Consider the following 15,268-nt stretch of genomic DNA (forward strand, 5'->3'; position numbering starts at 1 on the left):
TCTCCTAGCTACTAGTAGTCTGTATTGGTTAGTAGAGTTAGGCTATAATAAGCTTTGGAGTCTGTACATAAGGTAACCCAGAAGCTGCAATCCATATCTCCAGATGTGCTCATGCTTGTGCTAGGTGACTTCAATCACTGTTCATTGAAAAAAACTCACCAGACGTTCAACCAATACATCACCTGCTTTACCAGGCATAACAAGATTCTTGACATGTGTTATGGTTCTTTCAAAGGAGCATTCAAGTCCCTGTAACTGTGATCACAGTTGTGTTCAGCTCATACCAGTATATCATTCTGCCCTCAGGAGGAGTAATATCATCACAAGATAGATCAGCACCAGGACTGAGGATTCTTCCCTGAGTTTACAGGGATGCCTAGCACCTTTTAACAAACCCTCCAGTACCAGTAGCATCTCAACTTTTATCTGCCAAGGCCTGCAAGGACTTTGACTCATTCAGAACATTAGAAAGTTAGACAAAACAGTCAGTGCCTCCATTTCAAGTACAGGATATCTGTTGTCACAGTGTCCAGGCAAATCTAATTCCAATATGACACAATTGCATACGATCAACCATAAAAATCTGGAGGACAATATGCAACATCTGAAAACCTCCTCCTGTTGCCTTGATATTCTACCAACAGGTGTTTTCAAAAATGTTTCAAATTGTTTGGCTTCTGATCTTCAACAGATTGTAAACATCTCTCTCTCTTCTCTCAGGTATCTTCCCACAGGCCCTGAAAATGGCAGTCATTAAGCCACTCTTAAAAAAAGAACAATCTTAATACCTCACTATTTGACAACTATAGGCAAACCCTCCGTTTTTAAGTAAAATCATTGAAAAAGTGTTTTTTCAACAACTCAACCTTTTTTTGTCACTAAACAACAGTTTTGATGCCTTTTAGTCGGGCTTTTCAACCACACGACAACACTGAGACTGCTCTGGTTAAAGTCTTTAATGACATCCACTTAAACACAGATAGTGGAAAATCTAAGTTTTAGTATAACTTGATCTCAGTGCTGCATTTCATACAGTCGACTATGACATATTATTAGACTGATTAAAAAACTGGGTTGGACTTTCTGGCTCAGTACTTAACTGGTTTGAATCCTATGTAATGAATAGGGGCTACTTTGTCTTTATAGGTAATTATGCATCTGAGTATATAAATATGACGTGCAGAGTTCCCCAAGGCTCCGTTCTGGGCCCTTTTCTGTTTAACATTTACATGCTTCCACTGGCTCAGGTTATGGAAAACAACAAAATAAGTACAATAAATACATATTTACATAACCTTATCACCAGGGGACTATAGTCCAATACAACAACCGAGTATATGCATTGAACAAATTAACAACTGGATGTACCAGAACATTCTTAAATTGAATGAAGAAAAGGTGTTTGTTTTTGGAGCAAAAGAGGAACTATTAAAAGTCAGCGATCAGCTTCAAACGACATTGTTAAAAACAACAGACAAAGCCATTGTGTAGTCATGGACTCAAACCTGAATTTCAACAGCCACGTTTAACGACTCTTGCAGTGACATTTATGAGATGACAGACGTCATCAGCAGCTATGTTATATTCTGTCAAAACAGTGTGATTTAAAAAAAAGACTGTGAAGGTATTTCCTAACAGCATGTGTGTCGAAATCTCTGAAAACCCTGTTAAATTTGAATAAAAGGCCATTTCGAGAGGGCAACCTTACAGAGCTGAGAATGCTAAAAAAACAAATCAGGAGTGAAATAGGCTGTGTGAAACAGAATTAAAAGGAGAAGTTGGAAAGATAACTTGCTAACAATAGGCTGGGGTTTAAAAACTGTTGTAGGTTAAGAAATCAAAGGCAAAAATAAGGTGTATCTTGATGGTTTTAATTCTGACAGTCAATTGGCACAGGATTTTAATAAGTTTTATCGCAGGTTTGATTGCCTTGATTTTAATGGTGAAAATCTTCCAAACACTCTGAAAGCCTAGGTCCTGATTGTATAAGTGGTTGACTTCTTTCCTGCTGTGCAGAACAATTAGCCCCTGTCTTTCACCATGTCTTCCAGTTGTCACTTAACCTACAGAGGGTGCCAAAGAGTTGGACGCAGTCAATAGTTATCCCCGTGGCCAAAACAATTATCTTAATGATTTCGGCCCTGTGGCCCTGACTTCTCTTGTAAGGAAGTCCTTCAAAAAACTGATAAAAAGAGATATCCTTACCAAGACTGCACATGTACTTGACCTTCTTCAGTTCACATATAGAGCTGGCCGGGGAGTGGAAGATGCCACTGCAACCTTATTAAACCCTGTTTTAAAACATCTTGAAGGAAACAAAAACCATGGCAAGCTACTAATTGTTGACTTTTTGTCAGCTTTTAACACAATCCAGCTCCACATTCTAATTGATAAACTTATCAATAATTTTAGCTTAGATGTTAACACTGTAGGCTGGATTCTTGACTTTTTAACATCCAGCACTCAGAGAGTGGGGAATTGATATCATCCACTCTGTCACCCCAGGGATATGTCCTTTCCCCTCTCTTCTATATTCCTCATATCGACGACTTCCGAAAACAGCTCGATTTTAAAGTTTGCTGATGACTCTGTGATAGTCAGCCTCCGACATGACAGTGAAAACAGCCATGGTCTTGTAGTTAATGAATTTGTAGATTGGTGTGACAATGCATTCCTACACCTAATGTTCAGAAAACTAAGGACATGCATTGATTTTAGACACAAACCCACTAACAACCAAAATACCATTATCAAGGGACAGAATGTAGACTCTGCTGAAACCTATAAATATCTTGGGACCATAGTGGATAACAAGCTCAAATTTACTTTCCACCCTGAAGCGTTATGCAAAAAAGGCCAGCAGCGTCTGTATTGCCTGAGGAAACTGTCCAAGTTTCATGTAGACAACTCCCTCATGACTCTTATCACACAGATAGTCAGGAAAGGTAATGCTTTTCGCTCCGACAGTTCCCTCTCCTTATTCCCCGAATTTCAGTCCTTGCCGTCTGGCTCCCGTCTAAGATGTCTATCTGTAAGGAGTAAGAGTTACAAGTACTCTTTTATTACTGCAGCCATTTCCTTCTTGAATAGAGCTCAGGAAAGAAGTCTTCTTTGATCTCTTGGCTACCTCATTTTGTCTCGGTTGTTTATACTGTATATTCTAGTCTGTTGACTGTGTGTTGAGGATGTCAGAAACGTTGATAAAAGGGGTTGGTGATGTAATGGATGCTGATGTTGTGTACTGTATATAGTATATATTTTTAATATTGGGGGACACAAGTAAAGTTGAAGATGGGTAAGACTGTTCTGCAGTGTATCACATTATCATAAGCTGTTGCACTCATGGGTGTGTAAGTGTTTAGGTAAATTTTGCCAGTGAACAGTAACAGGGGAATCTTAATTAAATATTTTTTTCTTTTGTGTGTAGTTTGTTAAAATGGTGTCTCGGTCTAGCTCACTTTATGTTGACCAAGCAGGGGGTAGCTTCCACGGTGAGGTTCCAACGAGGCTGAGAAGGTAAAGTCACCAGTCTATAGTTGTAGGAGAATACGTAGTGGGAGGCTGTAGGTTTACTTAGGGGTTAAACCACAAAAGGGTAGAACCTTAATGTTTTTGCTCCAGTTTGTCTCAAATCGCCGTGAGCTGCAATGAGGCAGAAACACGACAATTGGCCCAACGACTGGAAGTGATGTGCATTAGGTTTCAAGAAATGTAAGCACAATTGGCCACATGGTGGGGCTGTAATTAATGATAAAAAGTGGTTTTTGAAAGGCAACGCCACTCACACTGTAAGTCGTAAATGACTGTAAATGACTTGACATTTCTTACACATATGCAAGTCCATGTGCTCTAAAAAAAAAAAAGCCTCTTGGACCATTACGCATTTTTAGACATAACCTGATTCCAATGTGTTTCATGTTAAAATGTTCAGAACAAACTCTGCTTTCTGTACAACATTGTTCCGGAGCAATGTATAAAGAGATAATTTTGCCCTAAAACAGAAATATTTCTCCAATCTCTTGTGAAAACAAACCTACACTCAATTGTTTTGGTGCTTGAAATGAGTTTATAATAGTCTTGGGTTCACAAAAGTAGCGTAATATGTTAATAAAATGGTAAATACATGTATAAAAGGAAATTTTGTAACATTCCTTTTTTTGTATGCAATGTTTTTGGTTAAACATTGCTTGGACTAGCCGGTGCGTCATTTAAAGCATCCCTTGAACTTTTCATGGGACGGCAGGACTACATCGGCTTTGACTACAACTTCAAACTAGAACCCACTTGACTGCTCAGCAATACCAGCTTCTTATGCTTGTAACTGTAGTTTTTGTTTCATCAAATGTGGAAATAAATGGCCTAAATACACATATCTAATACATACATGGCACAATAGCAATACAATTACCTACAACCAAAGAAATAAATGCATGAATTAATCTTCCCTTTTCTTCTCTTTTTATCTTTCTCCAGATCGCTATGTGCTGGTTGGCAGTCGTCATGACAGCGACCAGGGAGGCGGGGCTTCAGCCATCATGAATCAGCTCATCGCGGCACTGACAGAGCAGACCAAACGAGGATGGATTCCAGACCGTACCACTGTGTTTTGCTCATGGGGCGGCTCAGCCCTGGGGAACATCGGGTCCTATGAGTGGGGAAAGGTCAGCAAGCACTAGAACATCTGTTTTATTAAATGTCACCGTAGGGGTCAAAGGTTGTGGCTATATAAGGATCACCATAGACAGCGAAACCTTTTCATTTGTTCAGAAGAAAACGGTCTTCTTTCTCCAGCATACGCTACTGCTGGGTCTTTTCAGAAGTTAGTCAGCTAGCAGCCAAATACTAAACATGAAGATAGTCATGATGCTGGGTTTTATTTAGTTTCCTGTTTTATTTTGGTAGGTTCACTTCCCATGTATCACGTCTTGTTTGACTTCCTGTCTTGTGTGTTTTCTCGCCTTTACAATTCTCGGCCCCGCCGTGATGTGTTTTACCAGTGCATCAGCCCTCAGATCACCTGTCTCTCGTTACAATCCTTGTTCCTTGTGCATTCAGTCTGTGTGCTCACTTTGTCTGGTGTCAGTTTGTTGTCATACTTGAGCTTCTTCTCATGTCCCTTAAATCACGCTCCGGCTCCTCCACTTGCCTCCCTTTCTCGTGTCTTAGTCCCTCCCCCTGAGGAGACACGGGAGAGACGCGAGGGAATCATGGGAGGAGAGAGGAAAGGAGGAAATGTGTTTTAGAGGTATAAGACGTCCTTTCTTCTGAAGCGTCTGATTTGGTCACTTGTGATCCCTCCCCTATACTTTTTCCTTATTAATTAATTGAAACTGCTACCTTCTTGTGTCTTCTTCTGAGTTTGGGTCCTGCAACTTTTGAAACTATGACAAAGATAAGATAAGCTTGTACTGACACATATTAAGACTGGCTCAATGAATATTGACTGAATTTTATATGTAATTTTTTTAAATGTAAGTGGAAATGGCCACACCTAACAAATAACATAGAGAAAGCCAGTCAAAACAGTGGGTGTTCCTTCTCTATTCTCTCAAGATAGGATTGCTGCCACAAAAATAGAACAACCCGCCACATCTGCAGTCAGACAATGTTGTTTTTATTTAGCAGGTCTAATTTATGTACACCTATTCATTATTCTTATTCCCACATAACTCAGTTACAGTTTTGTCTGACTATGACTTTAGATGAGTAGAATAAAAACATGTGGCTCACAACAAAAATGTGTTGGATTCTTATGTATACTTCAATAAACTGTGAAATTAGATTAAAATGTAGGTCTTAATTGGATTACATTGAAAGATGAAGATTAAATTACATTACAGCAGAAGTCAAAAAACGATTGCCAAGGACAATAACATAATCCTAAATATGGGAAAGGACTCTTTCTGTGGACTTTAGATAATGATAATAATGCGACAAGTGTGATGACAAGAATTATACTGAATATTATTGGGAGTGATGATGATAACGTGTGTGTGTGTGTGTCTGTGTGTGTGTGTGTCTGTGTGCTCCCTTTAGGATAACAGTGTTGTCCTGCAGAGTAGTGCAGTGGCCTATGTCAGTCTGAACTCTCCAGTTAGAGGGACCGAGACACTACGAGCTACAGCTTCTCCAACCCTGCTGCAACTCACTTCAGACATACAGAGGGTAAGTACTACTGCTGCTGCTAGCTGATAGCACTACTGTGACCGCTAACATCACTACAACTCACCACGGATGTACAGTAGCTGTGTTTGAAACTGTTCCCTATCAAGGAAATAGTGCATTATATAGTGTGTTCACCATTTTGTAGTGTTGTTCAAATTCTTTGTGGTACATAACATGCAATGTACCCTACATTTTACTCCTGTATACCACAATGCAACGCGGTCGTGTTGAAATGGAAAAACTGAAAAGGAAAAATGGAGTGGACTTAGTTTCTAAACAGTGGAAATGTAACATGTAACATACACTGAACAAAATTATAATTGAAACTCTTCTTTTTACCCACATTTTTTGCAAGCTGAACTCAAAAGATCTAAGACTTTTTCTATGTACACAAAAGGCTTATTTCTCTCAAATATTAGTCACAAATCTGTCTAAATCGGTGTTAGTGAGCACTTCTCCTTTGCTGAGAAAATCCATCCACCTCACAGGTGTGGCTTATCAAAATGCTGATTAGACAGCATGATTACTGCACAGGTGTGTCTTAGGCTGGCCACAATAGAAGGCCACTCTAAAAAATGTGCAAGTTGTATCACACAGCACAATGCCACAGATGTCGCAGGTTTTGAGGGAGCGTGCAACTGGCATGCTGACGGCAGGACTGTCCACCTGCGCTGTTGCCATTTAAAATAAGCCGTCTTCAAATGTGCATCAATTGGTTAGCATAACCAAAGAATTTCTGCACAAACTATCAGAACAGTCCATTTACTTTGACAGTACCCTCAGGGTCGGGACTCTTGGTGTCACTATTTGATGCTCATTGTTGAAAAGTATGTTTAACTGATATGCAGTACAAGAGCGGGAAAGTTAACTTTAGGAAAAGATTGGGTGTGGGGTTACAAAATGTACAATTCAGTGACATGCGGGACAAGAACGGGACATGAACCCCGTTCTCTTGGGTGAAAGTCCTGTGTTGTTTGACCCATCCACCACCCAATCACCCGGCCCTTTCAGTTTTTGATATTACTCATTACTGTTGTTGCTTTTAATGTAATTTTACAGCACTGCGTTAAAGCTGGCGCTATGCCCAGTGCGTTTTATAAAGAAGGTAAAGTGTGATTTTTTTTTTTTTGCTTCGGTAACCCACCCTCAGAGCCACTGATCAAGAAGCAATATTTTACGAGTTGGGAGAGAAGAGGGGAAAGGGTTGCCTGCAATTTACAACTATAAGTGCACAAACTGTCAGCAGTGTCAGGCCAGCTGGGTCAAACATATTCTTATTCATTTTTAAATTAGTATAAAAATTAGTCTTTATCCGACTTTTGGTTGTGCATAAAAAGTGTGTGTATATATACTATATAATGTGTGTGTGTATATATGTTATCTTTTTTGATGCAAACTCATGATGACTTGTAAATGCTTTGGGACGTGCATGTGTGTGTGTGTATATGTGTGTTATCTTTTTGACATAAACTCATGATGAGTGTGGGGTCGCAGTATGTAGTCAAATGATTATAATGTCTGGTCAAGAAATTTTAATATATTGTAGACTTGTTACAATCTATTTACATTATATAATTTCAGACCCAGATTTTAGCAGCTGTGCTACCCCAATATTAAAACACACCATTTTGACGTTTTAACCCGTACCACATTCATTTTAGTTCTATCAATGTTCCTAATTTTGCTTCACTTTGCTCTCTAGGGCTCCATGTTCTCCTCACGCTCTTGTTGTGCTCTGCTTTCATTTCACAGATTGACACAATAGTTAACACAATAATGTGAGTAATATAATTATGTAAGAAACATAATAACCAGAAATGGCGAGACTTCGACTGTAAAAGTATGTCACCCATTCTGTGAGAGGAGGAGGAGGAAGCCACTCTCAATATGATCTAAAAAAAACTAACTTCACTCTCACCTCATCCCACACTTCACATTCACACTCAATCTGCAATGGCCATTCTACTGATTATGTATAGCAGCTCTATGATTCAGCCTCCCAAACTGTCTCTTTATTCCAACCTGGGGGTGTTTTGCAGACATCTTTTCCCCAACTCTCACCGTCTCTTTAAACTTTGAAAACTTTTGCCTTTAAAAAAAAAAAAAAAACACACCTCATCGTCACTTTCTCTCATGTCCTTCCACCGCCTACACCACCACCTCCTTTTTTTGTTCTTCTTCTCCCTTAAGCACTACCACTCTCTCCCAACCTTGTTCCCTCTCCTTCCATCACCTCTTAATCTCCTCTTTCATCAGCAGCAAGCACTGTATCTCGCAACCCTCTCATTTTCCTCATTAAGATCTGTCTCTTACTTCTTCTCTGTCTTCTCTCTTTGTCTCTTCATGTCACGCTATCCAGTGTTTTTATTTGAGTCTTTCGATCACTCATTCTTGGGGAAGATTCATGTTCTTGCCAGGTACCCAGGCAGGTACAAGAGGTCACGAGTGAACAGATTGTGCAGCACAATGTCCCTTTATTTCCCAGCTCTACCATAAACTAATTAATTAGTAGGAATGGCCCAGTCTACCTATGGCATTAAGCTGTAATGAAGCTACAGACAGCCTCTGTCAAAGCCATTTAAATAGAAGAAGAAAAAAGGAGACAAAGAGAAAGTAACTTCTTCTTTCATGAAATATCTTTAACAGAAAAATGAAAGAACTCTGTGTGTACATACATGAAACTACTGACTTTTCTATCACATTCATTCATTCTGTCAGACTTTGTGTTAAGCTTTCCATGCTTGTAGCAGCAGCTCCAATACTATCTTCTTTGAGCCATATGGTTTAGATAAACCTTACGCTCAGATGTCAATCTTACCGCTCATATGTATCCAATGTAATTAGCTACGTTAGTGCTGCTGTAAATACTGCTGTAGAAAAGAGTACTCATTGATTGGCTTTCTGCCCGAGGACAATTTCTTACTTAGCTCGAAACTTTTTCAATTAAAATCTTAGAGTGGTAATTGGTAATTGCCTCTATATGGCTCCATAGGCCCACCTCAATTGATAGCGCATCAATCACCCTTCACATTTTACAGTGTTGTGTATGAAAGCTGGCTTGGCTCCTGACATTTTGGACATAAAACAATTCAGTCACAAGAGAATTATTTAATGGATTTAGTTTTTGGGATGGGCTTTCTTTTCCACGTAGTCAGGATCGTAGGCATAGGACATAGCAGATAGCCGTTTTCACCTTTTCCTCTGTTTTCTCGGAAGTTTACGTTTGAAAACTTTGACCGGGCCAGGCTAGCAGAGTCAGCAGGAAACTGGTGAGTAGATTTCACTATCCAGATGAACGGCTCATAATCATGAGATGGCCTCAGAGAAGGTCTGACTAGCTTGAGCTCTTTTTCTCCACCTATTTCTTCTGTTTACTCTGATCTGTCTATATTTTAAAAACTCCACCAGCCAGCTGGCTAGCACAGTTGGCATGAAGTCGGCGGGAGACTGGCAAGTTGATTTCCCTCACCTGATGAGGATCCATTGCCACATGCCATAACTGTCCTATGTCAACCACCCAAAGCACATCTCATATTTGTAAAATAAACATTTCAGCATACGTTTTGCAGAGCTGAATAAGAAGGGACTGGAGAGGTTCTTAGTACTAATGTCAGACATTTCAATTGCTTCATGTACATTTTGACAAGCCTTAAAAAATGGCATTACTACAGGGTATTACTACATGGATGTAGTAGTATGAAAATATAACCTCACGTTTATAGTGACCAAAATTATCACTGTTTTTGGTATTATCACAGTATTTTTAATAGTTTCAGAAAGTGTAACAGTGTTTATTATATTACAAAAATACAGGCAATAGGCTTGTAAAAACTATTGAAAACTGGCTACTGAAACACTGGCTCGCTGTAGTTGGTGGTAAGAACTTGAACCAGAGATGTCTGCCTTTGAGATCCAGGAAGATTTATTTACAACTGAACAGCAACAACATGAAGTTAACTAAGAAGTTGTATTTCATGTTACATGTGAAGTTCGATGTGGTTCTGATATATACGCAAATCAAAATGCACTTTGATAAACATTAAATTACCAAAACTAAATAGTATAGCCAACAGCATATAGAGAAACAATACTAAGAATTACATTGATTTCTCTGTAATAATTAACATAGATGTAACATATTGCTCAGTAACACAAATAAGCCAAATCTATTACAGCACACAAATCCATAACGAAGCAATAATAGCTAAGCATGTGGCTCCACAGGTTAGTCTGTTTACTGTCTATTGCACATTGCTAGCAAATTGCCCTAACACAACCTGAATATCAACACGTGGCTGCACAAGTAATATTAAACAATCAGCCCGTCTATCATCTATGCAATACAAAACACGGCAACAGCAATATTATCAAGGCGATGATGTATCTCTCTCGCTCTCTCCATATAAATGTGACGTCGTAACATGGGCTAAACTTCCGCATTGTAGCAAAACACTTATTGACGATAACGAGGCAGTAAAAACCATGACAGTGTAACAAGCTACAATATAGTTTTAACTTCCCTTCTGGGCTACACACATCACTTCAACAAAGAAATGAAAAAAGATAAAGACAACAGTCCACTACTACATTCTGTCCACTTTTCCCGGCTGAGCCCAATGCGCCTGGGCTGCAACTTCAGGAGCCTCGGACGAAGCTGGGAAGGGTTTTACTTTCCCTCAATAATAAGGATATTTTAAATGAAAAGGCTAATTGTTACCGTCAACATTTCTGCTTTGGTTTACCATTACACCGGTAATTGTTACATCCCTACAACAGATATCTAAATCCTTGGGTGAAGTGAGGGGCGGAGCTGTCAACCGATCACTATCTGGTGGTGAGTTGGGGTGGAGGAAGACTCTGAACAGACCTTTTAATCCTATTTGTGATATTACTGGACAGGATATCAAGGCATAGTTGTTGTGGGGAAGGGTTGCAATTGGGGTGGTTTGGGCATCTGGTAAGGATGCCCTCTTGGCGTCTCTCTAGGCAGGTATTCCAGGCACGTCCAGCTGGGAGGAGGCCTCAAGGAAGACCCAGGACTAGGTGGAGGGATTATATCTCCGCCCTGGCCTGGGAACGCACCAGGATCCCCCAGTCAGAGCTGGTTAATGTGACTCAGGAAAGGAAAGTTTGGGGCCCTCTGCTGGACTGCCGCGACGCAACCAGGGCGATGATGATGGACGGATGGATCTAAAACCTGATTCTCTAAAGATGTTTAAAATAGGGTTTGTTGACCAACTGAGTTGTATGTAGAATTTTACAATGGTGTTCATGTCCTGGGAGTACTACTTAAGGGGGCCGGTGTTCCAACCCAAACTGCAAGCTTTGTTCTAATCTTAACTAGTCATTTTTGTGCCCAAACTTAACTGTTGTCGCCGCATGACAGTTAACTTTTGTTGACTAAACTTAACTGTAACGACATTGTCATGGTCACGGGTACCCGACTCACCTTCATTTTGTCAGTTAAACTTAAGTGTATCCAGCGCTGTCACAACCGTCATCTCATGGTAACCGGTACCTGGCTCACAGTCACTTTTTGTAAGTTTTATTTAACAGTTGTGACAGGTCAGCTAAACTTTGTCGGCTGTCGCTGTAATTTCATACGATGTCACACATATTGTTGCGCATACATTTTTCTTACAAACCTGAGAATGTGTTGCATGCAGGCACAATGCTTTGTCTCTCTAGTGGAGCTGAAGCAGTGGACATTTCAGTCACAGGCTTTATGCAAGTAATTATTTATTAAGTCTGTTTCCATTGTACTATGTTGCATTTTGCGTTTGATGACTCACCAACTTCTCCAGCTTAGGTAAGCGCATTATTGAATTACAAGCATTTTCACTCTGGTTTCCTTATATAGAAATTGAGCGTAAAAAGTAGATAAGTGGAAATGCAGTAACTGACTCTGTTTTTCGTTGACTGGGTAAACAGCCATCAATGAGTACAACTCCAGACCTATTTGAAGTACTGAAGAAATCGTAGATGTTTGCAACAATTCACAGGTCTAGAATCAGGTTCCCTATCCCTAACTGGTGTAACTGTGGCCTGTACTATTCTAGGCCTGAATCAGAAACTATAAACACAACCTGTTTGTCTCCATTTTCATATATTTGTGTTTTAACTGCATTAATGAAACAAAAGCTGTCAATAAATGGTAACACAATTGTTAAAGATTTTAGACTGTAATGCCATTTTATGTTTATTTGAACTATTTGTACCCATCAAGGGGTAGGTGTTGAAAATTAGCTTGAGCTAATTTACGCTAACAGTACGTCAAAAACTGTCTCTGCAACTGTCAATGTTTCTCTGTACTTGACCCTTACAACTAAAATTAAGCAATAAAAAACATAGTAACAGTTTTAAAAATTGCCCATGGATAGCTTATAAAGTAAGAGCATTGGATATTGGAGCTGGGACACATTCTCATGGGAGACTCTCTGTAGCAGCATGCTCAAATGTTTCCACATAGCCACTTGAGTATTGTCTGGAGAACATTTATGTCTCCATCCAGCAAAGGTTTTAGCATTTTAAGAAATAAAAAGTGTCAAATGGATTATTACAGCTCTACATTGTAACACTGTACTAACCCAAGAATCCTCAAATAATCCCTCCTCAGTGTTTTCTTTCTCATTTACCTTCTTGTTTCGCCTTGCCTTGTTGTACCTAATTGTCCATTCGGTGGCAGCTGTATTTCTGGCATGCTCTATTTATTATCTCAAGAGTCTCAAAACTGCCCCAGGCATGCACCCCACGTCCAAATATTTAGTACCACATCTAAGCATGTCGTTAATCATGTTTGCACAATGGCTGTAATACTTCCTACTTATCAGACTTTGCTTGGTCTTCCAAGTTGAAATACTTCTACACTGATAGTTTTGGAATGGGTGCTTGGGAACCAATTATAATGCAACTAGATACTTCCTTTGTTGGTGATTTACACAAAGAGGGGGACAACAGGGGGTTGATGGACAAAAAGAAGACAAAAGGAAGAGAAACAAGGGTCAAAAGAGAAAACAAGGGAGGTTTTGGCTGAAAGAATACAAAATAAATGGAGAGGAGCTTGCGCTTTAATTGGGTATTGTTCCAGAGATGTATGTTAGTCTAGTCTCCGGTCGGAGTGTGGGTGGCTTGTAGCAGCTTCCTCAATTTGAAAACAAATGGTCACCAGACAGCGCATTGTTAGACTGAAAAAAGACCAGTGTTGCAAATCCTTCATCTGCCCTCCCTCCAACAAATGGCCATGGACCTGTGATTATGTTTGTGTGTGTGTGTTTGTGTATTCTACAGGTCTAGTTGGCTACTGTAGTGTGATTTAAACTTTAAACTCGTTGTGGGGACCCAAGTTGTTTATAGTGCATGCTATGGTGGATCCCATTCACAATAGGCCTCAGTTCATTGTCATATAATCCCATACTGCCTCCCATGTTTGTCACATGGAGCTCACAAGATTAATAGTACTGTATGCAACCTTGTTTCCCTCTAACCATGTCTTGTGGCAATTTTCCTATTGAGTGAGAGATCTGTTTTTATTGTAAAGCACATACATTCCAATGAATCATCTGACAAAGGTAATGCTCTACAAAGTCTTTAAAGACAGTTATATACAGTGCCTTGCGAAAGTATTCGGCCCCCTTGAACTTTTCAACCTTTTGACACATTTCAGGCTTCAAACATAAAGATATACATTTTTTATTTTTTGTGAAGAATCACCAACAAGTGGGACACAATTGTGAAGTGGAACAAAATCTATTGGATATTTGAAATTTTTTTAGCAAATTAAAAACTGAAAAGTGGTGCATGCAAAATGATTGGGCCCCCTTGCGTTAATACTTTGTAGAGCCACCTTTTGCTGTGATTACAGCTGCAAGTCGCTTGGGGTATGTCTCTATCAGTTTTGCACATCGACAGACTGAAATTCTTGCCCATTCTTCCTTGCAAAACAGCTGGAGCTCAGTGAGGTTGGATGGAGAGCGTTTGTGAACAGCAGTTTTCAGTTCTTTCCACAGATTCTCGATTGGATTCAGGTCTGGACTTTGACTTGGCCATTCTAACACCTGGATACGTTTATTTGTGAACCATTCCTTTGTAGATTTTGCTGTACGTTTGGGATCATTGTCTTGTTGGAAGATAAATCTCCGTCCCAGTTTCAGGTCTTTTGCAGACTCCAACAGGTTTTCATCCAGAATGGTCCTGTATTTGGCTGAATCCATCTTCCCCTCAATTTGAACCATCTTCCCTGTCCCTGCTGAAGAAAAGCAGGCCCAAACCATGATGCTGCACCACCTTGTTTGACAGTGGGGATGGTGTGTTGAGGGTGATGAGCTGTGTTGCTTTTACGTCAAACATATTATTTTGCATTGTGGCCAAAAAGTTCGATTTTGGTTTCATCTGACCAGAGCACCTTCTGCCACATGTTTGGTGTGTCTCCCAGGTGGCTTGTGGCAAACTTTAGACGAGACTTTTTATGGATATCTTTGAGAAATGGCTTTCTTCTTGCCACTCTTCCATGAAGGCCAGATTTGTGCAGATTACGACTGATTGTTGTCCTGTGGACAGACTCTCCCACCTCAGCTGTATTTCTCTGCAGTTCATCCAGAGTGATCATGGGCCTCTTGGCTGCATCTCTGATCAGTCTTCTCCTTGTCTGAGCTGAAAGTTTACAGGGACGGCCAGGTCTTGGTAGATTTGCAGTGGTCTGATACTCCTTCTATTTCAAAATGATCGCTTGCACAATGCTCCTTGGGATGTTTAAAGCTTGGGAAATCTTTTTGTATCCAAATCGGGCTTAAACTTCTCCACAACAGTATTACGGACCTGCCTGGTGTGTTCCTTGGTCTTCATGATGCTCTCTGCGCTTTCAACAGAACCCTGAGACTATCACAGAGCAGGTGCATTTATACAGAGACTTGATCACACACAGGTGGATTCTATTTATCACCATCAGTCATTTAGGACAACATTGGATCATTCAGAGATCCTTGCTGAACTTCTGGAGTGAGTTTGCTGCACTGAAAGTAAAGGGGCCGAATAATTTTGCGAGCACCACTTTTCAGTTTTTTATTTGCAAAAAAAGTTTAAAATGTCCAATAGATTTCGTTCCACT

The 15,268-nt window shown here is 40.0% G+C and overlaps 1 protein-coding gene across 1 annotated transcript in view; it reads left to right on the forward strand.

The window, feature by feature from the left end:
- The window catches only part of LOC116695607 (inactive N-acetylated-alpha-linked acidic dipeptidase-like protein 2), a 730,805-nt gene that overhangs the window by 479,474 nt on the left and 236,063 nt on the right, over window positions 1–15,268 (forward strand). Inside the window, exons 11-12 of the mRNA XM_032525998.1 lie at window positions 4,474–4,661; window positions 6,037–6,165. Coding sequence (XP_032381889.1) covers window positions 4,474–4,661; window positions 6,037–6,165 — 317 coding nt within the window. The remainder of the gene's footprint in view (window positions 1–4,473; window positions 4,662–6,036; window positions 6,166–15,268) is intronic.

This window comes from Etheostoma spectabile, chromosome 9 (assembly GCF_008692095.1).
Source record: "Etheostoma spectabile isolate EspeVRDwgs_2016 chromosome 9, UIUC_Espe_1.0, whole genome shotgun sequence".
Lineage (NCBI taxonomy): Eukaryota > Metazoa > Chordata > Actinopteri > Perciformes > Percidae > Etheostoma > Etheostoma spectabile.